The following is a 24,308-nucleotide window of genomic DNA, read 5'->3' as shown; positions in this document are numbered from 1 at the left end:
GAGCGCGCAACCAGCGCCACTCGTCGGGGTGTCAGCGGCCAGCGGACGAGCTGCAAACGCAACCAAGCACCTTCCTAAGTTCATGCATAATCATTTTTATTATAAGAACCATATCCTGCGCAGAGATCTGAATTTTGAGACCTGACATAAACACTAAAACATAATCAGTAAAAGTTAAAGCGAGAATCATTGTACTATCCTGATTGATAAGACAACTGTAGACAACGAAGCCGAGCCTAATTAGCACAATTACATACACTTGCATAACTTCATACAATTACACCTTCTTCATTGTATTATCCCGAATGATAATACAACCCTCGACAGCGAATCAAATCCTAATTATCAAAATTACATAAATTTGCATAATTACATGCACTTGCATAACTTCATACAGCACACCTTCCTAATTGGAATAAATGCATACTTTGCATAATTACATAAATTAGCATAATTTTGGATAATGACAAAACATTTTCATTTAATTGTTATTATTTTTATGCATAAGACCCAATATATACAACAACCTGAAACCACCCGACACAGCCAATTAGTAAGGTTTGTCACGTACACAAAACGTGCCAATTAGTTACTAGTACAGCCCTACTGCTGTGTTGGAGAGTAAACCCACAACATTGACAATTCGATAACATGACGTTTTGCCGGTTATTATAACCAGCCTCATCAGGCGACAGCCAGAGATGTGTAGAAATCCTCCTGCTTCGATCTTTAAAAAAGGGATAGATGTGACGTCGTCACTTGTGAGCAAATCAGGTGCAAAGGCCAGGGGTGGGGGTGGGGGGATTAATGTTTACACGATCTAACCCAAAAAACTATTTTCTGGATAATATACGGTCACGAAAGCCTACAACGTGTTCCTTATTTAAATTGTCCACAAGGAGGCAATTATTGTTATTGACGCGAAGACTGCGACAGACCACAGCGTAGCCACGGAGGCCCCTGCGAGTGGCAGGTAACAGCAATCTCGCACTCCGCGTGGCCGATGTTACTGCAGCGTAACAGGTCGTCATTTTACGTCGAGTTGGTCGATGTGGCAGACGAATGCGTCAGGAGTAGCGGCGGCAAATCATCACTGCTGTAACAATGGCTCCTCCTCCTGTGTAATTTGGAATCGGGCACTGATTCGCTGTTATATGTTCCACGGTTCTGTTCTGGGTGACCACAGTCGCATAGCGGGGAGATTTTTATTCTCCATTTCTGCATCGTCAGCAGGTATCCGCATCTGCTGCTGCCATGGCTTGTGTGCGTATGTGGTTTCGGGTTGTGGGCCCATGAGCTTCGCGATGGAACATCGAACGCCAGGTAACATCAACAAAAATAACGACAAACAATTATTGTTGCTGTTACCTGGCTTCAAACAACGATTATACTTGGTAAAATACTGCTTCAGTGACGTCTATAAACAGGAATAGCCGTTATGTTCATTTATTGTCTCGTGTCCATCGTCTCTAGCAGGTGTCCGTTGTAACGTCAAGGCCCCTGATGACAGCGCTACGACGCGCCACGGTCAGGAGGACGACTTGCGCCTGACAGTCACGTGGTGGCCAAATGTAGCTATTTTTAATCCAAACATTCCTCATGTACGCCACCAGGCAATGTTATACAATGGGTGGGAGGTTTTTAAGTCCAGTTATTTTTGTATACTTCTCCCCTCCCACCTCCTCCACACACTCTCCTACCTCTCCCCTCTCACTCCCTCCATGCACTCTCCTACTCGTCCTTGGGCCAGAACAGATATCGGTACCACCCAAGGTGGCAAAACTTCAATGGTGCCATTGAATTTGTTACACCAACAGAAGTAAAATAATACGTTATAACCTTTCCCAAAGAGCAGCTATTTAATTTTTCTCGCAGGAAACCTGTTTTTGCACCTAACGCAATCACGCCTATTTGCCCGAACGTTACAAATAAAACATTCCAACACCTCTGCTGTTAATTAAGACAATAAATAATTGACAAAATGGATGTTTGTCCCCAAGGCATGTATTTCATACATATTCTTGCATTTATTCACGCTTGTTCTTCAATTTCAGTGACTTAGTTAAGTCTGGAATAGATTGGCGCTCTCTGTTTTCCTTCTGTTTCTAGCAGCTTGTTTGCTCATGATCATTTACTGGCAGGGGAGGCAAGTACTGGTAGTTCTGTATTATTTATGTGCAGTGAAGATATATAAAGTGCTAACTTTACCCTCAATGTATTGTTAATGTACCTGTTAATATTATTAGTTAAGGCCAGGTACTACAGGCAAAAATTGTGATTTTTGTTCAGTTAGTCAATTTTGATGTTTGTTAATATTTTGATTCTATAAATTGTTAACTTTCATAACATGCACACATTTATTACCAGTAAATTTGTTATTGGTTATTGGTAATAATTGATTATTAAAATCATAAAAACTAACTATTTTTATTTTATAAATAGTTCGTTTTTACGATTTTACACAAACTTCGCCAAGTAAACATCGCAATTTGTCTCCGCATTTAAAAAAATAGATATCTAGCTTAGTCATGTATGGCTATTTACTTTGCTGTCATGACAATAAGAGGGGAAACACAAGTGTAGAACTCTCAAATCTACTAGCATCACAATTCCAGAACTGGCATTGAGATTTTCTCAAAATGACATTTTTCATGCCGAGTTTGACAACTCATGTTTCATAATAGGTAAAGCCACATAATTCTACATACTGCTTCCTATTTGGAATAGCTAGAAATGTTCAGAGGTATTTTTGATATCTTTTGTCGTTTTCATTTTACGTGGTATATCTAAAAAAATAGGCGAAAATTTTGTTTTTTAACATGTGTCAATTGTATTTTAACATAATTAACTGAAAGAACAATATTTTGACAAAAGCCTCAGTAGATTACCAACCAATTAGTTATTGATCACATTAAAACAAACCAAAAAGTTCGGACTTCATCTACTAAGTCAATATTGTGTTTTACATAATATGCAAATGTGTGCATATTTTATGAGATAACACATTATATACATAAATTAATGGGGGGAAAGTCACAAAACCAAAAAAACGTATATTTTTGTGTCTATTCACCTGGTAATTTTTCATTCTGATAAAAGGACACGAATCTGTTTTGCCTATTCACCTGTAGTACCTCTCTTTAATTTAGTTAAGATTAGTTCAGATTCATTTGACCCTTTATCAATGTTAGTTTTGCTTTTGGGTTGTAACTCTCTGCTGCTGTCAATGTGTAACCACAGTACTGAGAGATTAATTCAGGTTTTGCATCAAAGTAATGATGAGTTCTGATTGTACTGTATGGTGCAGGTGAAAACTGACTGAATATGGCCACCGGTGAACAAGCAAGCAACAACCCACTACCAAAGCGACCATGGTTGGAGTGCATCAGCCACTGTTCTGATGCTACAGATAAGCTAGTGTCACCACAAAGTGTTGACTCCTGGAGAACTCTGCTCAGGGCAGCTCAAGATACAAAATCATGCACCAGTTTTGGAAATGGCAAAATACATTCCGGAGGGACAGATTCCAGAAATCTACTACCACAGAAAGTGTCGCAGTATCTTCACTATTAAGAAAGTTATTGATGGCATCCTTGCAAAAGAAAAGCAAAGTGCCAGTGGCTCTGCTGAAGAGAAAGAATCTCAGCGAACAGCTCGACATGCCCCAAGTACGGCTAGTACTTATGACGCAGAGTGCATATTTTGTCAGAAAAACAACAAATATGCCAAGGGAAAGAATAGGAGAGAAGTACTGGTACAGTGTCAAGAACTGCGAGCTGATGCAAAGATCAGGAGTGTAGCCACAAATAAAACGTACAGCAGAATCCTTGCCATTGTGAGTTGAGACCTTGTAGCAGCTAAAGGGCACTACCACAGGTCATGCTATAGACTGTACACCAAAGGGGAGGTTTCCAAAGAGGTTGCCAGCAATGAGTATAATGATGCTGCAGCCCAGTACGAAGCTGCTGTGAATCAGTCATAAAATAAGCTGTTCATCAGTGTAGTGTGGTAAAATACGCGGTGTGCACTGTTGGCCGAGGGCAACCGAGGGCAGGCAGGTGCACGTGTGCAACGTGAGGTTGCACGAGCAAACCTCCACCTCATTAAGGGGAGAAACGGCTGCAGATGGGGTCGGCCCGGGGTCGCACGCTGACACCGGAGGTGTTGCCAGAGAGACGTGCGATAAGGGGCGATTGATGGCCTGACAGGCACCAGCCTGTCTGGCCCTAAAGAGACACAAGGCAGGAGCTGAATAATTGGGAGGAGGATATAAGGAGGCGAGAATTCGGGTTGCTGGGACCAAGGTGAAGACATCTCGCCGCTGCCGCTCAAGCCAGGGACGGACCTCAACCCTCACGAATCGCCGGGCGGGTGATGGTTGATCGCCCCGCCCGGATCGGACGAGTGAGTGGGTCTGAGGGAACGTAGGCGAGGGCAGCGGCGCAGAGTGGGGGAAGCTGTGGCCAAGCCCCTGTGTGAGCGAAGCTGTGTGCGAGCCTCTGTGTGAGCGAAGCTGTGGCCAAGCCCCTGTGTGAGCGAAGCTGTGGCCAAGCCCCTGTGTGAGCGAAGCTGTGAGCGAAGCTGTGTGCGAGCCTCTGTGTGAGCGAAGCTGTGTGCAAGCCTATGTGAGCGAAGCTGTGTGCAAGCTCTGTGTGAGCACTGCTGTGTGCAAGCTCTGTGTGAGCACTGCTGTGTGCAAGCTCTGTGTGAGTGCAGCTGTGTGCAAGCCTCTGTGTGAGCACTGCTGTGTGCAAGCCTCTGTGTAAGCACTGCTGTGTGCAAGCCCCTGTGTGAGCGAAGCTGTGGCCAAGCCCCTGTGTGAGTGAAGCTGTGGCCAAGCCCCTATGTGAGCGAAGCTGTGTGCAAGCTCTGTGTGAGCACTGCTGTGTGCAAGCCCCTGTGTGAGCACTGCTGTGTGCAAGCCTCTGTGTGAGCACTGCTGTGTGCAAGCTCTGTGTGAGCACTGCTGTGTGCAAGCCTCTGTGTGAGCACTGCTGTGTGCAAGCTCTGTGTGAGCACTGCTGTGTGCAAGCCCTTGTGTGAGCGAAGCTGTGTGCAAGCCTATGTGAGCGAAGCTGTATGCAAGCCTATGTGTGAGCGCTGCTGATTGCGGAGCCTCGAGTGCGGAGCTACCGAGAGCGGGAGCTGCCGTGTGCGGAACCTCGAGTGCGGAGCTACGGAGAGCAGGAACTGCCGTGTGCAGAGCTGTGAGTGCGCAGCTGCAGAGAGGAAGAGCTGCCACAGGCAGGTTAGCGAGGTGTAAAGTAGATAGTGAAGTTTGTTAACAAAAGTGACCGTATAGACAGAGACAGGAGTACCTACAACTGGCGCAAGAATAGAGTAATAAAGTGTAAGCAGGTAACCTGTAACAACGTGTCCGACTGAGTGATTTTACAAGACACTACATCAGGATGGAGCTTTTTGGCAATCCTAAAGTGATGACAATGACTGATCTCATGTCTAGACTGGTTGCTTCAATGAACTCCCTAGGCATTGTCCAAGTCAAGGAATCAACCAAGAAGCACATAAGGCGAAAGCTGGAGAGTGGCATTGCTGGGGCCTTGCACATCTTCTCTGATGGTAAAAGAAAACTCCTCCTCTATCCAGATAACCTGTCCACGAGGGAACTTGCCAAAGAAAATCAGTCCCTCAAAAGGGAGCTGCAGACCCTGACGAGTGTCGGTGCTCAAGATGTTATAGCCAAAGCAGTCATCAAATTTAGAGAGGATATCAAGAGTCAAGTTTCTGGTGGAAGAGTGGAAACTCCCACGATAGAGAGAGATGCTGCATGGCAAGGTGTTGTACATGACCTTGAGGAAACCTGCTACAAGTTGACAGAACATGAGTGTGACGAAGTAGCAGAGCTGCACTCCACGCATGAAGAAGCAGACATCCGTCTGCTCCTGCATGCAATGCCTGCAGCAAATGTGAGCTCAAATGCAGTTATCACAGCTGAAGACACTGATATCATGGTGCTTTGTCTTGGCTTCCAGAAGGACATAACCTGCCCTATCTACCAGAAGTGTGGGACACAGAACAGCACATGGTTTGTCGATATCGGCAAACTGGCAAGGTCACTTGGAGACAGCATCTGTGACAGCCTAATTGGCTTACACGCCTTCACAGGCTGCGACACTGTCAGTGCATTCCCCGGTCGAGGGAAGCTGAATGCCCTGAAGATGGTGAGAAAGGACACTTCCTGCCAAGATACTTTTAATCGACTGGGACAGTCATGGAATGTGAGTGATGAGCTGTTCCAGAAAATTGAGCAGTTCACCTGTCGCATGTATGTTGCTAATATCAGCACTGGTGAGGTGAACGAACTGCGCTACCAGCTCTTCTGCACCAAAAGGGGAGAAGTCGAGTCCAGCCAGCTGCCACCATGTAGAGACTGTTTCTTCACGCATGTTCAACGAGCCAACTATCAGGCAGCAATCTGGAAGTGCTGTCTGCAGGCTAACCCTGTGGTGCCAAGCCCTACTGAGTATGGATGGACAGACGATGATGGTAAGCTGGCCATTTACTGGATGCACTCCCTACCTGCAACAGATGTGGTCTGGGAACTGCAAGTGTGTGTGTTCATGCAACATTCCAAGCTGCACGTGCCTGTCAAATGGACTGACATGCACAGACATGTGCAAGTTACAGACCTGCAGTAACCAAAACTGGCAGGATGATCCAGAACCTGACTTTGAGCTCGGGGAGTCAGATGACGAGATAGACGAGCAGTTTGGTGAGTGACACAGGGTGGTGATTCTGATGGTATTACTGTGGTAGTAGTAGTATACATTGATGCACAGTGTGGTGAATCTGGACTTGGTTACAATTGTTAACACAATCTAAGTACACAGAGCTATAAAACAATAATGTAACCTTCTTCACTAACGATATATAGGATTACACGTATCATTGACTAAGTATATGCGAATGTCAATGTTTATAGTATTCAAGTAGTTCCTTACCTCACTATGCTATTCCTTATTATTATGTGTTTTCATTGAGGATTAAAACCAATAAAGACCAGTTTGTGACCCAACTGACTTTGGTCTAGGTAGTTTTTCAGTAATAATGCCCATTTCATCGTTCCAGACACCTGTCATAGGGTATGGGTATAAAAGTCAAAGTAACTCAAACTAAGCTGCCACTCCGCAAAGGTCATATGAGAATGTGTCCCACACACATGGAGGATTACAAAAATCATTACTAGACTTTGCCACCTCAGTTGGTACCAATAAGTTATTTTATTGGTCTGGGCCCATGGACTATACCTCTCCCCTTTCAGCTCCTCCACACACTCTCCTACGTCTCCCCTCTCACCTCCACTCACTCTGCTACCTCTCCCCTCTCACCTCCACGCACTCTCCTACCTCTCCTCTCTCACCTCCACGCACTCTCCTACGTCTCCCCTCTCACCTCCACGCACTCTCCTACCTCTCACCTCCACGCACTCTCCTACCTCTCCCCTCTCACCTCCACACACTCTCCTACCTCCCCCCTCTCACCTCCTCCACGCACTCTCCTACCTCTCCCCTCTCACCTCCACTCACTCTCCTACGTCTCCCCTCTCACCTCCATGCACTCTCCTACCTCTCACGTCCACGCACTCTCCTACCTCTCCCCTCTCACCTCCATGCATTCTCCTACCTCTCACCTCCACGCACTCTCCTACCTCTCCCCTCTCACCTCCACACACTCTCCTACCTCTCCCCTCTCACCTCCATGCACTCTCCTACCTCTCACCTCTACGCACTCTCCTACCTCTCCCCTCTCACCTCCACACACTCTCCTACCTCCCCCCTCTCACCTCCCCCACGCACTCTCCTACCTCTCCCCTCTCACCTCCACTCACTCTCCTACGTCTCCCCTCTCACCTCCACGCACTCTCCTACCTCTCACCTCCACGCACTCTCCTACCTCTCCCCTCTCACCTCCATGCACTCTCCTACCTCTCCCCTCTCACCTCCATGCACTCTCCTACCTCTCCCCTCTCACCTCCACTCACTCTCCTACCTCTCCCCTCTCACCTCCACACACTCTCCTACCTCTCACCTCCACGCACTCTCCTACCTCTCCCCTCTCACCTCCACTCACTCTCCTACCTCTCCCCTCTCACCTCCACACACTCTCCTACCTCTCACCTCCACGCACTCTCCTACCTCTCCCCTCTCACCTCCACACACTCTCCTACCTCCCCCCTCTCACCTCCTCCACGCACTCTCCTACCTCTCCCCTCTCACCTCCACTCACTCTCCTACGTCTCCCCTCTCACCTCCACGCACTCTCCTACCTCTCACCTCCACGCACTCTCCTACCTCTCCCCTCTCACCTCCACACACTCTCCTACCTCCCCCCTCTCACCTCCTCCACGCACTCTCCTACCTCTCCCCTCTCACCTCCACTCACTCTCCTACGTCTCCCCTCTCACCTCCACGCACTCTCCTACCTCTCACGTCCACGCACTCTCCTACCTCTCCCCTCTCACCTCCACACACTCTCCTACCTCTCCCCTCTCACCTCCATGCACTCTCCTACCTCTCCCCTCTCACCTCCACTCACTCTCCTACCTCTCCCCTCTCACCTCCACACACTCTCCTACCTCTCACCTCCACGCACTCTCCTACCTCTCCCCTCTCACCTCCACTCACTCTCCTACCTCTCCCCTCTCACCTCCACACACTCTCCTACCTCTCACCTCCACGCACTCTCCTACCTCTCCCCTCTCACCTCCACACACTCTCCTACCTCCCCCCTCTCACCTCCTCCACGCACTCTCCTACCTCTCCCCTCTCACCTCCACTCACTCTCCTACGTCTCCCCTCTCACCTCCACGCACTCTCCTACCTCTCACCTCCACGCACTCTCCTACCTCTCCCCTCTCACCTCCACACACTCTCCTACCTCCCCCCTCTCACCTCCTCCACGCACTCTCCTACCTCTCCCCTCTCACCTCCACTCACTCTCCTACGTCTCCCCTCTCACCTCCACGCACTCTCCTACCTCTCACGTCCACGCACTCTCCTACCTCTCCCCTCTCACCTCCACACACTCTCCTACCTCTCCCCTCTCACCTCCATGCACTCTCCTACCTCTCACCTCCACGCACTCTCCTACCTCTCACCTCCACACACTCTCCTACCTCCCCCCTCTCACCTCCCCCACGCACTCTCCTACCTCTCCCCTCTCACCTCCACTCACTCTCCTACGTCTCCCCTCTCACCTCCACGCACTCTCCTACCTCTCACCTCCACGCACTCTCCTACCTCTCCCCTCTCACCTCCATGCACTCTCCTACCTCTCCCCTCTCACCTCCATGCACTCTCCTACCTCTCACCTCCACGCACTCTCCTACATCTCCCCTCTCACCTCCACGCACTCTCCTACCTCTCACCTCCACGCACTCTCCTACCTCTCCCCTCTCACCTCCACACACTCTCCTACCTCCCCCCTCTCACCTCCTCCATGCACTCTCCTACCTCTCCCCTCTCACCTCCATGCACTCTCCTACCTCTCCCCTCTCACCTCCACTCACTCTCCTACCTCTCCCCTCTCACCTCCACACACTCTCCTACCTCTCACCTCCACGCACTCTCCTACCTCTCCCCTCTCACCTCCACTCACTCTCCTACCTCTCCCCTCTCACCTCCACACACTCTCCTACCTCTCACCTCCACGCACTCTCCTACCTCTCCCCTCTCACCTCCACACACTCTCCTACCTCCCCCCTCTCACCTCCTCCACGCACTCTCCTACCTCTCCCCTCTCACCTCCACTCACTCTCCTACGTCTCCCCTCTCACCTCCACGCACTCTCCTACCTCTCACCTCCACGCACTCTCCTACCTCTCCCGTCTCACCTCCACACACTCTCCTACCTCCCCCCTCTCACCTCCTCCACGCACTCTCCTACCTCTCCCCTCTCACCTCCACTCACTCTCCTACGTCTCCCCTCTCACCTCCACGCACTCTCCTACCTCTCACGTCCACGCACTCTCCTACCTCTCCCCTCTCACCTCCACACACTCTCCTACCTCTCCCCTCTCACCTCCATGCACTCTCCTACCTCTCACCTCCACGCACTCTCCTACCTCTCACCTCCACACACTCTCCTACCTCCCCCCTCTCACCTCCCCCACGCACTCTCCTACCTCTCCCCTCTCACCTCCACTCACTCTCCTACGTCTCCCCTCTCACCTCCACGCACTCTCCTACCTCTCACCTCCACGCACTCTCCTACCTCTCCCCTCTCACCTCCATGCACTCTCCTACCTCTCCCCTCTCACCTCCATGCACTCTCCTACCTCTCACCTCCACGCACTCTCCTACGTCTCCCCTCTCACCTCCACGCACTCTCCTACCTCTCACCTCCACGCACTCTCCTACCTCTCCCCTCTCACCTCCACACACTCTCCTACCTCCCCCCTCTCACCTCCTCCACGCACTCTCCTACCTCTCCCCTCTCACCTCCACTCACTCTCCTACGTCTCCCCTCTCACCTCCACGCACTCTCCTACCTCTCACCTCCACGCACTCTCCTACCTCTCCCCTCTCACCTCCACACACTCTCCTACCTCTCCCCTCTCACCTCCATGCACTCTCCTACCTCTCACCTCCACGCACTCTCCTACCTCTCCCCTCTCACCTCCACACACTCTCCTACCTCTCCCCTCTCACCTCCATGCACTCTCCTACCTCTCACCTCCACGCACTCTCCTACCTCTCCCCTCTCACCTCCACACACTCTCCTACTTCCCCCCTCTCACCTCCCCCACGCACTCTCCTACCTCTCCCCTCTCACCTCCACTCACTCTCCTACGTCTCCCCTCTCACCTCCACGCACTCTCCTACCTCTCACCTCCACGCACTCTCCTACCTCTCCCCTCTCACCTCCATGCACTCTCCTACCTCTCCCCTCTCACCTCCATGCACTCTCCTACCTCTCCCCTCTCACCTCCACTCACTCTCCTACCTCTCCCCTCTCACCTCCACACACTCTCCTACCTCTCACCTCCACGCACTCTCCTACCTCTCCCCTCTCACCTCCACTCACTCTCCTACCTCTCCCCTCTCACCTCCACACACTCTCCTACCTCTCACCTCCACGCACTCTCCTACCTCTCCCCTCTCACCTCCACACACTCTCCTACCTCTCCCCTCTCACCTCCACACACTCTCCTACCTCTCACCTCCATGCACTCTCCTACCTCTCACCTCCACGCACTCTCCTACCTCTCCCCTCTCACCTCCACACACTCTCCTACCTCTCCCCTCTCACCTCCATGCACTCTCCTACCTCTCACCTCCACGCACTCTCCTACCTCTCACCTCCACACACTCTCCTACCTCTCCCCTCTCACCTCCACACACTCTCCTACCTCTCACCTCCACACACTCTCCTACCTCTCACCTCCACGCACTCTCCTACCTCTCCCCTCTCACCTCCACACACTCTCCTACCTCTCCCCTCTCACCTCCACACACTCTCCTACCTCTCCCCTCACCTCCACACACTCTGCTACCTCTCCCCTCTCAGTTCCTCCACGCACTCTCCTACCTCTCTTCAAACTAAAGTCAGGGCGATTTCCTGCTGCTCAAATGAACCAACGTGGCATCGACGCTCATCCACTTACAGCCATCCTGAGCTGGTGGTGGAAATTCCACATTCCTATAGGCAGGAGCAGATCGCTCCGTAGGGTAACCACTGTTAACTTCCCCACGAAGCGGTACTCATTGTATCGACCCCGGAGGGAGGGATGATTTGCCGAGACAACGCCCGGCCAGGATTTGAACTGACAACCTCACAAGTGCGAGCTGCCCGGCCCACAACAGCAAAGAGCTCAGAATGAACGTCCTTACGAGCAGCCAGTGCAGCAACGTACGGTCGTGGTGGCGCATGGGGCGGTGGGGTGGTGGAGGGCTCACCCTGCAGGCTCGTCACCTCCGTGTCGCGTTCCCTCTCCGCCTCCTCCAGCTGCTGCCGCAGCGAACGCAGCTCGCGCGCTCTCTCCACTCCGTCACGCTCCCAGCGGCCGCTCCGCTCCGACATCTCCCGCTCCATCTCCCCACCCTGCGACTGCATCCCACGGGCACACCACCGCTGCACTCTCCCGGGGACGCCACCACGACTACCGCACTCCAAACACACCATCACCACTGCAACCCCCGTTCATCCCACTACACATGGCCCAGAAGCAGCAGCGCGTCTGCTGGTTGTTGCAGGGGTTCGCGGTTCTAATTCCGGCAGACCTGGTTAATACCGCGGGTGTGTCAACCATAACATACTACACACATCATCTGCATTCACAGTGGCCGCTAATGATCCCCTCGTGTCATTTGGGTGCAAAATTGCCAAATTCGGAAAAAAATACCATCAAATTACTCAATTGGGATTAAGCACAACAGCAGCGGCAATCATCGCCCCCTGATGGCAGACCGGTGGCCGCTTAAAGGCTGAGTGCCGAGTCACCGCGTGCCACACAGGGACAGCTGCCAACTGGAGGTGCCGTTCGAATGTTTGAGATGGTGAGGCTTTTTGAGCTGCTCAGGCATTTGAGCGCCACTTAAATGATTAGATGAGAGACTATAATAACTTGAGAATTGTTCCGTTTTCCTTTAACCCCTTTCGGGAGAGATAGATTCAGCGCAGGGCTGCCGCCATAGAACCGGCACTACCAACATTTGCTCAAGCTATGTGGTCCTATATCGGGATGTTTGGTCAACATGAAAATCCACTGCTGGACAAAGGCCTCCCCATGCCATGTGAGGCCATGGGAGTTAATTCACAAAACTATCCTCACCATCCCGCTCGCACGTTGTTGGTGATAACGGGTAGCATAGGCAGTCGAGTCCAGCAGAGCAGGGCCGTATTATCCAATAGGCCACAGTAGGCACTGTGCCTAGTGCCTACGAAAGCTAAAGGGCCTACGAAAATAAATGTTGACCATGTTATTTTACATGGATTATAAAAACATGTTTACCAAGATATCTTCTTGAATAAATATATTTATATAGCAAGAATAGGCACAGTGTAGATACAAAGAGGCAGAGTCGTGTCAGTGTCAATCGGTTTTTTTCTCATGAGGTAGAAGACATTAACACCGGAGATTAACTTTTCGAAGTTTTTTTCCATTGCTAAATTAGCAACATCTCCAAATGGTGTCCTTCGCACAATCTCATTCTCAATAGAGAGTAGTGCAAGGGAAGACAACGTAGCGTTGTTGTCCTGTGGTTGATCGGAGTTTTGGATCAGTTTTAGCGAGTGACAAAGGTGGGTAGTAATAACACGGGCAGCAGCAGTACCAATTGGAGAGAGTTATCACTTAAGGCCTACGAAACTTAAGTGCCTAAGACCGACAAGAACCTTCATCCGGCCCTGTAGCAGGGGCGCAGAGACCGATTTCAATTGCACGGGGCTCTGCAAGACCCGACTGTGCCCGCCCTCCTTTCACCCGACTCACTTTTACTGAAATAGCTGCGGATGATTTTCACCCCATATACAATAATATGTAGGCTATAATTATGCTGTATATGTTGTTTTAGTTACAGCGTGTATTGGGATTAAAGGAAGACAGTCTCATGGTGACAGTGATTAATAATATAAAGATCTAAAGGTACAACACTCACAATTAAGTAATCGTGCATCTTGCTTTTATGCCGGCCCCATTGCTCTAGGATTCCCACAAAGGGGGTGATCGCTGATCGCGCAACTTTGATACGATATCCAGCTAATTTTAACGAACAAAAACATAAAAACAACTGTTAACATGTTACTTGTGTTTATGTTGATTCGGTGCCCCATCGCGGCTGACTGGGACCCTATGCGTCGCATAATTACCGCAACCCCACCCCATAGTTGCACCTCTGTAATGCAGAACAACGCAGTGCAGTACAACGCAGTGCAGTACAACGTATTGAGCTGCACTGTCCCCTGGTGCCCACCACGAAGCTTCGCAAGCAGCCGCGGCCTCAGGCAGCGGCCTCAGGCAGCGTTTTTTATGATGTGTGGTGGTCGCTCATCCAAGCAGCGATCCAGGGCTCAGTTCTTATTTGCTTTCCAAGATGAGACGCGTAAGCGCAGATGGGTGGCAAAGAGATGTTAACTCCCTCGCTTGGTATGCAGGAGGTCGTGGGTTCGACCCCGACCCTGATGACGCCTGTATATTTGGAGTTTGCATCTCTCCGTCTCCTCGTGGTCCCGTGGATTTTTCCCTGGGTTTTCCGGTTATTCCCTCCACATTTAGAATATACATCACGCATTTAGAATATTTGCCAGCTATAAATTTCCCCTTGATAGCCCACTTTGTTATGCTATCATTTGTGGTCAGGTCGCTTCTTAAATAAGAGCTGTGTAACTCAGTGGGCCTTATCTGGTAAAGTGTAAAAAATAGTTGAGAAATCCGGGATGGTTAATCTCGTATCAATGTTAATAATGATATACATGTAAATTAATTCCATCGTGGATTGACTGGTCATGCCAGAGGAATCTGCAATCTCCACGACTTCACGCGAACTTTCGGTCATTCTCACAGCGGCCTTCGGATAGCTGTCGAATAAAGACGGTCACTGCAGTATGTTGGCTGCAAAACATCTCCACACGACGATGATGAGCCACTTCATTGAGCTATCATTTGTGGCCAGGTCGCTTCGAAGCAAAAAAGTGGGCCTTACCTGGAAAAGGGGTGCCTCTGCGGATGTGTATGCTTTAACTTTAACATAGCCAGTTCTGTGACCAGTCACAAGCTAATCACTCGGCCATTTCAATGCTAAATTCTATGCTAATTCCTTTGTCAAGGCGCTTTGTTTCTTCTGACAGCTTAAATGTCGTGATCTGAACGTGGCTTTTTTCACTCCAGCGCTGTCCTACCAGACAGTCTCGTCCCTTCACCTGATGAAGGCCGCTTGTGTTGTGGCCGAAACGTCGTGAGAATATTATTGTGTTACTTTATTTTATCAATTTATTATTTTATTCTCATTCTACGTGACTTTACCGAAAGAACCAAAGAAGATGAATCATTGCAGTCACGAAAGCTTTAAATCGAAATTTAAATCGTTTAGTTTAAATTCGTGGTTCTTAACCTTTACTGTAGCCTTGCACCCCTTTGGGTCTCAATTGTAAACACATTTTTGCAATGTTAATACAAAAGTTTAATGAAACAAAGTAGTTGTACTTACGTGCCCGTGCTTAATTTGTATTTTCAACTATTTACTTTCTAACACATCTGGTCAGTGTCTCTCACTCCCAGAAAGGGCATCTCACACCCTCAGGTAAAGAGCCACTGGTTTAGATGGATCACTGCAGATCCTGCGAAACTATCTTTGTGGGTCACGTGAATTGTAATCGCAGATCCAGGCTTACTCACCTGGAGCAAGGAGACATCAGCGTGAGTCATGAAGCGTCATGCAGACTACGATGCGGTCTCTTCAAATACCGAAATACCGAAGGGGCGTGGCGGGGGGATACTGGACTCGACGCACGCTTGGCACCCAACGACGCACCTTCAAAAACTCAACTTCAGTTTTCACCACTTGGTATAACGCCGACGCCTGTTTCTGTAAGCACGACATAGAAGCGTCACGTACATGTTGTACTGTGAAAAATAGACATAGAAGAAGTAGTAGCGGAAGTGCACGTGGCTGGCGTTGTGAGCATTAACAGCATGCATGGGTAACGCAACAGCGGCTTGGGCCCGTTACCCACAGCTTGGCACAACCTGCAGTTCCAGAGCCGGAATACGGCTCCTCGACTGCCCCCTTGCGGCTCTTTAGCTGCCCCCCCCCCCCTTGCGGCTCCTCGACTGCCCCCTTGCGGCTCCTCGACTGCCCCACTTGCGGCTCTTTGGCTGCCCCCCCCCCTACAGCTCTTTGGCTGCCCCCCCCTGCAGCTCATTGGCTGCCCCCCTTGCAGCTCTTTGGCTGCCCCCCCTTGTAGCTCTTTGGCTGCCCCCCCTGCAGCTCATTGACTGCCCCCCCCCGCAGCTCATTGGCTGCCCCCCTTGCGGCTCTTTGGCTGCCCCCCCCTTGTAGCTCTTTGGCTGCCCCCCCCTTGCAGCTCTTTGGCTGCCCCCCCCTTGCAGCTCTTTGGCTGCCCCCCCCCTGCAGCTCTTTGGCTGCCCCCCCTGCAGCTCTTTGTCTGCCCCCCCCCCCCTTGCGGCTCTTTGTCTGCCACCTTTCCGGGTTAATGGCAGGGAATGGGGTCACTATGGAATGTCTTGGTGGCAACAATAAACAATATGTACAACAGTCAAACTACCGTAGTCTCAAAGAATAACTAAGGGGGAACAGTGAAACTTTAAATAGACGCAGTTCATTCCATCATCTATTTTGTTGATTAAGTCAGAATGTGTCTTGTTGTCATCTGCTATATACCCACTGCCAAGTCCGTAATTATTTTATATATTGGGGGGGGACACATCCCACGTGTTAGTGATTTTTTTTATATTTTAGGCAGGAAATTAGTTTTCAAATATATATTTTTTCTGGGTTGGGACCCCCAGACACCCTGGAAGATTTGGTCCCCCCCAATGTTGACTCCATGGCTACGGCCTTGCCCGCTGCTTGTCCGTGTTTGTGTACAAGTGGCTCTGCGCGTGATGCGACTCTCCAACTATTTTGGTAAAAGACAAAAAAAATGTCTCTCGTTTTTCTTTTCAAGGTCGCCGGCCCCTGTCCGAGCAACAGCAGCCTCCTGAATCGCTGAGCGACGCCAAAAAGCCGCTTGCTGCTGCTGTCACAGACTCGGCTCTGGGACAATCACGCCTGCGGCATCCACTGTACCAATTTGTGTTGGAATGCAGCTTGCGACTGGAGCTCACAAACACCCCGTGTAGCCCTCACAAGCCGCTGCGGTGTGCCCGTGCCTCCGGTGTGACCGTGCCTCCAATGTGCCCCTGCCTCCAGTGAGCCCCTGCCTCCAGTGTGTCCGTGTCTCCAGTGTGTCTCTGCCTCCAATGAGCCCCTGCCTCCAGTGTGTCTCTGCCTCCAGTGAGCCCCTGCCTCCAGTGTGTCTCTGCCTCCAGTGAGCCCCTGCCTCCAGTGTGTCCCTGCCTCCAGTGAGCCCCTGCCTCCAATGTGCCCATGCCTCCAGTGTGCCCCTGCCTCCAGTGAGCCCCTGCCTCCAGTGAGCGCCTGCCTCCAGTGTGTCCCTGCCTCCAGTGAGCCCCTGCCTCCAGTGTGTCCCTGCCTCCAGTGAGCCCCTGCCTCCAGTGTGTCTCTGCCTCCAGTGAGCCCCTGCCTCCAGTGTGTCTCTGCCTCCAGTGAGCCCCTGCCTCCAGTGTGTCCCTGCCTCCAGTGAGCCCCTGCCTCCAGTGTGCCCGTGCCTCCAGTGTGTCCGTGTCTCCAGTGTGTCCCTGCCTCCAGTGAGCCCCTGCCTCCAGTGTGTCTCTGCCTCCAGTGTGTCCCTGCCTCCAGTGAGCCCCTGCCTCCAGTGAGCCCCTGCCTCCAGTGTGCCCCTGCCTCCAGTGTGTCCCTGCCTCCAGTGAGCTCCTGCCTCCAGTGTGCCCGTGCCTCCAGTGTGCCCCTGCCTCCAGTGTGCCCCTGCCTCCAGTGAGCCCCTGCCTTCAGTGTGCCCCTGCCTCCAGTGTGTCCGTGCCTCCAGTGAGCCCCTGCCTCCAGTGAGCCCCTGCCTCCAGTGTGCCCCTGCCTCCAGTGTGCCCCTGCCTCCAGTGAGCCCCTGCCTCCAGTGTGTCTCTGCCTCCAGTGTGTCCGTGTCTCCAGTGTGTCCGTGTCTCCAGTGTGTCCGTGTCTCCAGTGAGCTCCTGCCTCCAGTGAGCCCCTGCCTCCAGTGTGTCTCTGCCTCCAGTGTGCCCCTGCCTCCAGTATGTCCGTGTCTCCAGTGTGTCCGTGTCTCCAGTGAGCCCGTGAAATTTCCGCCAACCTTCCGCATGTCTACAGTGGTGGAGCAGCAGTCTCTCGAGTGGACAATCACAGGCGAGTTCCCAGAAGCAAGAGAGAGGGGAAAAACAGCCAGACCCCGATTGTGAAGTTTGACGAACGGGCAACTCGGGGAACCCGCGCCGCCAGTGGCCACTCTCGACGCAGCTCGGTACCTTCTGGACCTCCATCTGCTCTCGGGAAGCCACCTTGAACGCGCTGTAGTCTGTCGGCACACGAACGGACAGCGCACACCTTGAGTACCGAATTCCCCACACCCTACGCCGCGTTCAGGGGTCACGCCGAAATCAGCGTAAGAAACAAACTTGCCCAAATGCACGGCTCGTTATTCAGAAGTGGATATAAAGACGCCGACATTAACAATGGGTAAGAAGTTCCTTAGAGTCGCGATCACGCTCTCAAGTGTGTTTGTTGTTGCTTTGTGTGTTGTTGTTATTGCTGTGTGCGTGGTTGTTGCTTTGTGTGTTGTTATTGCTGTGTGCGTTGCTATAACCATCGCCAAAAAGGTTGTGTGCAGGACAATCGCCTTCTCCGAAAGTTATTTTAAATGCCAATGGGAATCAGCCACAACGTGAATTAGCCACAATGGGAATCAGCCACAATGAGAATCGTAGAAGTTGGTCAGAGAGAGAGAGAGGACTGCAACGTGGCTCAAGATAAATATTAAGCAGTTCAAAGGGCACCATGCAACAAGTTGGCCGGACGAGTTGAAACCGCCCGTCAGAGAGGGACACGACGGTGGGTGGGACAAGCTGCGGAGTGCTGAGTGCCTAGGGCAGGCACTGCTGTTGGAAGCGGTGAGCTCAAGGTGTGGAAAGGCACCCCCAGGTGCCTTTACAAAGCACCCCGACCCGTTCCCAGGCCACCTGGCTTGTGAACGGCCGTGCAAGAAGCCCTCTATGCTGATACCCAGCAAGTTCATGAGAGGTAGCCCCAAGTTTGTGAATCTAATTGTATCTTGACCACGGCGTTTTACAAGGAATTAACAACGGTGCAACAACAACAGCGTGTGTGTGAATGTAATGGTGTAGAGAAGGTGCATGAAATAGCCGAGAGGAAGCAACGGGGGCGAATCTGTGATGCGTGAATTCGGTGAAAACAAAATTGATGATAGTGAATGATGAGGAATGGAATAAATGAACGAGGTGAATAAGTGGCAGCCGTGTAATGAGAATATGAAGAGGGAACAGTCACGGTGGCGGTGATTATGAGTGGGAGATTAAGGGGGGTCGTGGGGTGAGCTAGGGGTAACAATAAGTGAGCTTATTGTTAAAAATTTAGCGAAGGTGACAGCTTAATGTGGAGGGGAAAGTTTGTTCCAGTGAAGAGGGTGTGGGAGAAGAGTGAGAGCGACAGCGTGGATTGAGTACAAGGAGGAGGAACAAAGAGAGAGCAAAGATTGAGACGGTAGAGGGCGAGAAGGCGACATAGAAAGATACAGAATAGCGAGATATGGTGGGGCAAGACCATGAAGGTCAATAATTCATGAACAAGTTCGTCAACAAAAGCAACAACAACATGTGCTATGAATAAGGGCCATTGCCCGAAACGTTGCCGGTTATATATGTATATATTTTGATATGTTTAAGGCTGCAGTGTTGATGCTGTTGTCCGTGCACCGCTAACAGTGCAGCGCGACAGCATCAGCACCAGATCGTTTGCTCAATATTTTAATTGGTTATAAAGATCGAAAAATGTTTGCCGCAATACAAAATATGGTTTTAACGCGCAACAATAACATCAACGCAAAACAAAAAATATCTCTCCACTTTAATTTCCGCACCGCACGAGAATATAAAAATGTGAATAATTCCATGTATATAGCAATTTTCATCAAGAATCTCAAAGCGCTCTACAGGACACAGCAGCAGCAGACACTCAGCATGTAATTATATAATGCATTTTTTCATTATCAATTTTCTAAATTAACTAAAAGTTTAATGAGCGGAAGCGTATATAAACAGGTTTTAAGACGCATTTTTTAAAAAATTCCTCATACTCTGAAAGATCCTGATATCGCGTGGAAGAGCATTGCATAGCCTGGGGGTGGGGGCTACACGGGAATGATGGACATAGTAATAGGTTTTACCCTTTTAACTGGCACAAAAACTGACACCTTTATTCAAGGCATCATGTTTGCAATAACCACAACACAAGCAGTCAAAATGCAAACAAAAAAAGACAACTCTGATAATAATATGCACTGTCTTTGAATTTGATTGGTCCACACCAGAGACGGCTTTTCTTAGAGCCTAGTCTCCATTGGTGTTGCACCAGAAGACGCCAAAAGGCGTACAACTCAAAAACAGCGCACTATCAGAGTATTGAGGGCTCGGGGTGAGCATAGTGCGCTGTTTTTGAGTTGTACGCCTTTTGGCGTATTCTGGTCCAACACCAATGGAGACTAGGCTCTAAGAAAAGCCGTCTCGGGTGTGGACCAATCAAGTTCAAGGACAGTGCATATTATTATCAGAGTTGTCTTTTTTGTTTGCATTTTGACTGCTTGTGTTGTGGTTATTGCAAACATGATGCCTTGAATAAAGGTGTCAGTTTTTGTGCCAGTTAAAAGGGTAAAACCTATTCCTATATCTTGTTACTGGCAAAAGAGGTCTCATAATGTAAATGATGGACATGTTTACGTGAGAGGATGTGACTATGGAGACATCATCGTGAGCTGCCTCACAGAGAGCATCCACTCTTCACGTCGGACCGCGAACACACCTCGCTCGCACGGTTCCAGTGGCAAATATCCCTTGAGTGTAAGAAGCGCGATTAGCGTTAACAGAAACTGAGGCACACGCTCTGCTGCCGTGCGCGCCACGTGTTTTGGTGTGGCGAGACGTGGCGGTGGTGCGCGTGTCTGGTGTGGTGAGAGGTTGGTGGTGGAGCGCGTGTCTGGTGTGGTGAGACGTGGTGGTGGAGCACGTGTCTGGTGTGGTGAGACGTGGTGGTGGAGCGCGTGTTTGGTGTGGTGAGACGTGGTGGTGGTGGTGGAGCGCGTGTCTGGTGTGGTGAGACGTGGTGGTGGTGCGCGTGTCTGGTGTGGTGAGACGTGGTGGTGGTGCGCGTGTCTCTCCATAGCATTCCCGTCCTCGCGTCATAACAAAAGTCACCAATTAAAAGAACGATCTCATTGGCAGTAGAGCAACCATAGCGCACAGCAGGGGGCGGCGGGGGATGGGGGGGGGCAGAAGACTCGCGGGGGGCTCGCCAGAGGCCTACAGGAACATCTGTGAAAAAGAGCTTGATTGCTCATCGGATTCCTCCTTCACAATAAAATAAATATTCCGAGGAACCCACGCAGGAGGCGTTGAATAGATGCTGGGCGCCATTGCCAGACGAGGCCAAATGATCACGGCACCAGCCAGTCCCGTGGAGGAAATCAACATTGTGGAGAGGACTTAAGTTTAAATGTTAACCGTGTCCTTTGGTTACTGCAAATCGCGAAATTACATAACCTAAAAAGCCACGCAAAAAAAACACAAACGGGCGTCTGACACGCGTGCAGACGTAACTTGTGCAACGCCAAATGCAACAAAGAGTTGTGTAATAATCCGACTATCTTTAAAAAATATATTACAACTCAACGCCTACTGCAGCTGAATGGTCCAGCTGAAGCTGTAACGGTTACACTCACACCATTCGCTCTGCCTTTGTGTAACGGAGGCCCACGAGAGTCTCACGGAAGGCCGGGACAGGCCACAGGGAAAACGCCCTGGTGGGCTGCCGCTCTGTGGGAAAATTGCTAAATGTGATCAGTGCAATTTTTTTTTACAATATTTTATGACCTCTGTAGTGTACCAATTCACAGACACGAGTAGGAGGTACTCTCTTTTATAACGGCCTTCACAGCCTTAGGGGATAACCACAAACCGAGTCGGGACAGCCAACATGCTCCCAGACCCACAGCTTGAAGAGAGTGCCGATCACGACGACGACGACGGTACGACGAATTGCATTCCAGATCGCAGGCGCGAGCTCCGACTGAGTCTGAGCTCGCCTTATGTCCTGCCCAGCGTGGCCAGGCTTCGCCCTCGGCCCCGCAGCCCTCTGGATCCCCCAGAGGACTCCGTGCCTGGCCCACAGGTGCAACTGGTAGAACGGGGCTGCTGTTACCCCTCATTCTATTGTCTACCAATCTCCCAGCGGCACGCGCTCCAGTGACTCATTCAATGTTACTCCACCTCTCACGTGCACGCTTCAATGCTTATTTTCGCTCTCCGTTCGCATTAAGTCCCCAGAGATTCGTCAACCCCAAAGATTTTTCTTCCTCATCGCCCCCCAACACCCAATTTTTTTGGACCCAGCCCCAAACAGGCCAATGAAGACTGCATGGCAAAACGATGCACAACACATTTTTTTAATCAAAAAATATATATTAATTTAAAAATTTGACCATAAAACCCAGTTTAAAAAATAATTGATTGACCATAGTCCGAATTTTGGCCCCCAGTTCTGTTTATTCCTGAATTCCATTTGCTTGAATGCTGTACTCAGCAAGCTGCAGCGTGTACAATATTCTTTGGCACCTGTTCTGACGGGTACTGCAAGATGCGACCATGTCTGACACACTATGCGTAACAAATCAAGGCATAGATAATACATTCCAAAACTTATTATTGGTTCTTTCGGTAAAGTCACGTAGAAGGGAAACAATAAAATAATAAACATATAAAACAATAAAATTATCACGACGTTTCGACTGCAACACAAGCAATCATCATCAGGTGTGAAAACCACAGCAAGAAAATTGGAAAAAAGTGGCGGTTTTTTTAACGTTAGCACCACGGAGAGCGATTTGACAGTTTGTTGAGATGGACGAGTCCATCTATGTTCGGAAAAGAGGAGGGGGGAGACGAAAAATAATGGATGCGGTCTGAAAGCCACCTTAAGCGTGATCAATCAATTAAGACCCGAAATGGTTTATCAAATCCTTCCAATGATTGCTAAGCCAGAATCCATCTTCTCGGTTGAAATTGTCTCTGTGTTTCTATATGTGGATAGCCTCATCAACGAATCTCTCATGGTAGCCAGATGGCTTGCAAAGAACCTCTGTCTTGGAGAAGTCAATGTCATGTGAGCCTACTGAATTATAACAATGATCTGCCACGGCCGAGGTGTTGGTCCTACCGTGTTTCAGGTCTGCTTTGTGTAACTACTACCACAGAGGCAACTTAGTTTGTAGACGCCAGGGTACTGTATGTCCGGAATCACATCTGAACAAACTGTCAAATCGCTCTCCGTGGTGCTAACGTTAAAAAAACCTGCCACTTTTTTCAAATTTTCTTGCTGTGGGTTTCACACCTGATGATGATTGCTTGTGTTGCAGTCGAAACGTCGTGATAATTTTATTGTTTTCTATTCTTATTATTTTATTGTTTCCCTCCTAGGTGACTTTACCGAAAGAACCAAGAATATGAATCCCTGCAGTCACGAAAGCTTTAAATCAAAATTCCAAAACTCTTTAAGAGTCATTGTATTCCGGATCGAGTTCCTGTCCTTATATCCGCCGTCGTCGTTAAAGCAACGTTTAAAAGCAATCCGCATTGGTGTCCTATGAAAAGTATTGAGGAATTTGCATGGGAGAGAAAATGGATCCCAACTCCTCTCTCTCTCTCTCACAGATTAAAAATGAGCACACCTGACAATGTCCGCCCGGTGCTCGCCGAGCTCCATTGGCTTCCTGTTGCCGAACAAACACATTGTGAGGTCGCCACAAATTAACCACAATACCTCGCTGATCTCTTCAAGCAGCATAAACCATCACGCGAACTCCGATCATCCTCGCAGCAGCTTTTGGCTAACAATCGAACAAAGACGGTCACTGCATCGCGCGGCACTTTTGGATGCGCTTCTGCGGCCGTCTGGAACGCTCTGCCTTCCGATATTAGGAAACCACTGGAGCCTTGCGCTTTTAAATGATCTAGATTGAAAACTAATTTCTTTAGAATGTATTTTTGTGTTTAGTTTTCTGTCGTTCCGCCGCACCTCCGATTACCACGGCTGACTACATATACGGTGCAAAAGAAGTTGAACAGACGTGTACAGACGCACTTCGTTTTACGTTGTTATTACTTTTGTCACCCAGGTCACTTGCAAATGAAACTCTTCCATTCCGGGGTCTCTCGAGTTCTCGCCGCCAGGTTAAACAAAAGAGAACTTGAAACTTGAAGCGACACTTCTCAGAACGGTTTTCCTATTCCTACAGCACGATGTCTCCTGCAGAGGGGACTCTGCAGAGACCGTGGGGCTACAGCAGGACGAAGAGCCGCTTCCCAGCTGACATTCCACATTCACATTTCCACCACTGCGGTACATCGCTCAGAAATCCCAAACGTGATGCATGCTTGGCTTTTTTTGCGGTTGTTTGTTAGACTGCATTGGAAGTGGTGCAAACTTACAAAAAAAACAACATCGTGAAGA

The 24,308-nt window shown here is 50.0% G+C and overlaps 1 protein-coding gene across 4 annotated transcripts in view; it reads right to left on the bottom strand.

The window, feature by feature from the left end:
• Positions 1–24,308, bottom strand: part of LOC116947125 (uncharacterized) — a 73,366-nt gene that overhangs the window by 31,978 nt on the left and 17,080 nt on the right. For 3 of the 4 annotated variants that reach the window (XM_032962545.2, XM_032962547.2, XM_032962548.2), the window contains exons 2-4: positions 18,041–18,090; positions 15,492–15,545; positions 11,919–12,069 (exon numbers count right to left, since the gene is read on the bottom strand). In XM_032962545.2, coding sequence (XP_032818436.1) covers positions 11,919–12,069; positions 15,492–15,545; positions 18,041–18,090 — 255 coding nt within the window. Of the gene's footprint in view, positions 1–11,918; positions 12,070–15,491; positions 15,546–18,040; positions 18,091–18,378; positions 18,897–24,308 lie in introns of those variants that run through there. The other variant, XM_032962549.2, reaches the window with a different exon arrangement.

Source organism: Petromyzon marinus, chromosome 29 (genome assembly GCF_048934315.1).
Source record: "Petromyzon marinus isolate PM22_M1 ecotype Great Lakes invasive population chromosome 29, UKy_Petmar_22M1.pri1.0, whole genome shotgun sequence".
Lineage (NCBI taxonomy): Eukaryota > Metazoa > Chordata > Hyperoartia > Petromyzontiformes > Petromyzontidae > Petromyzon > Petromyzon marinus.
Note: the sequence above shows the minus strand (reverse complement) of the source record. Positions and strands in the feature narration are given on the sequence as shown.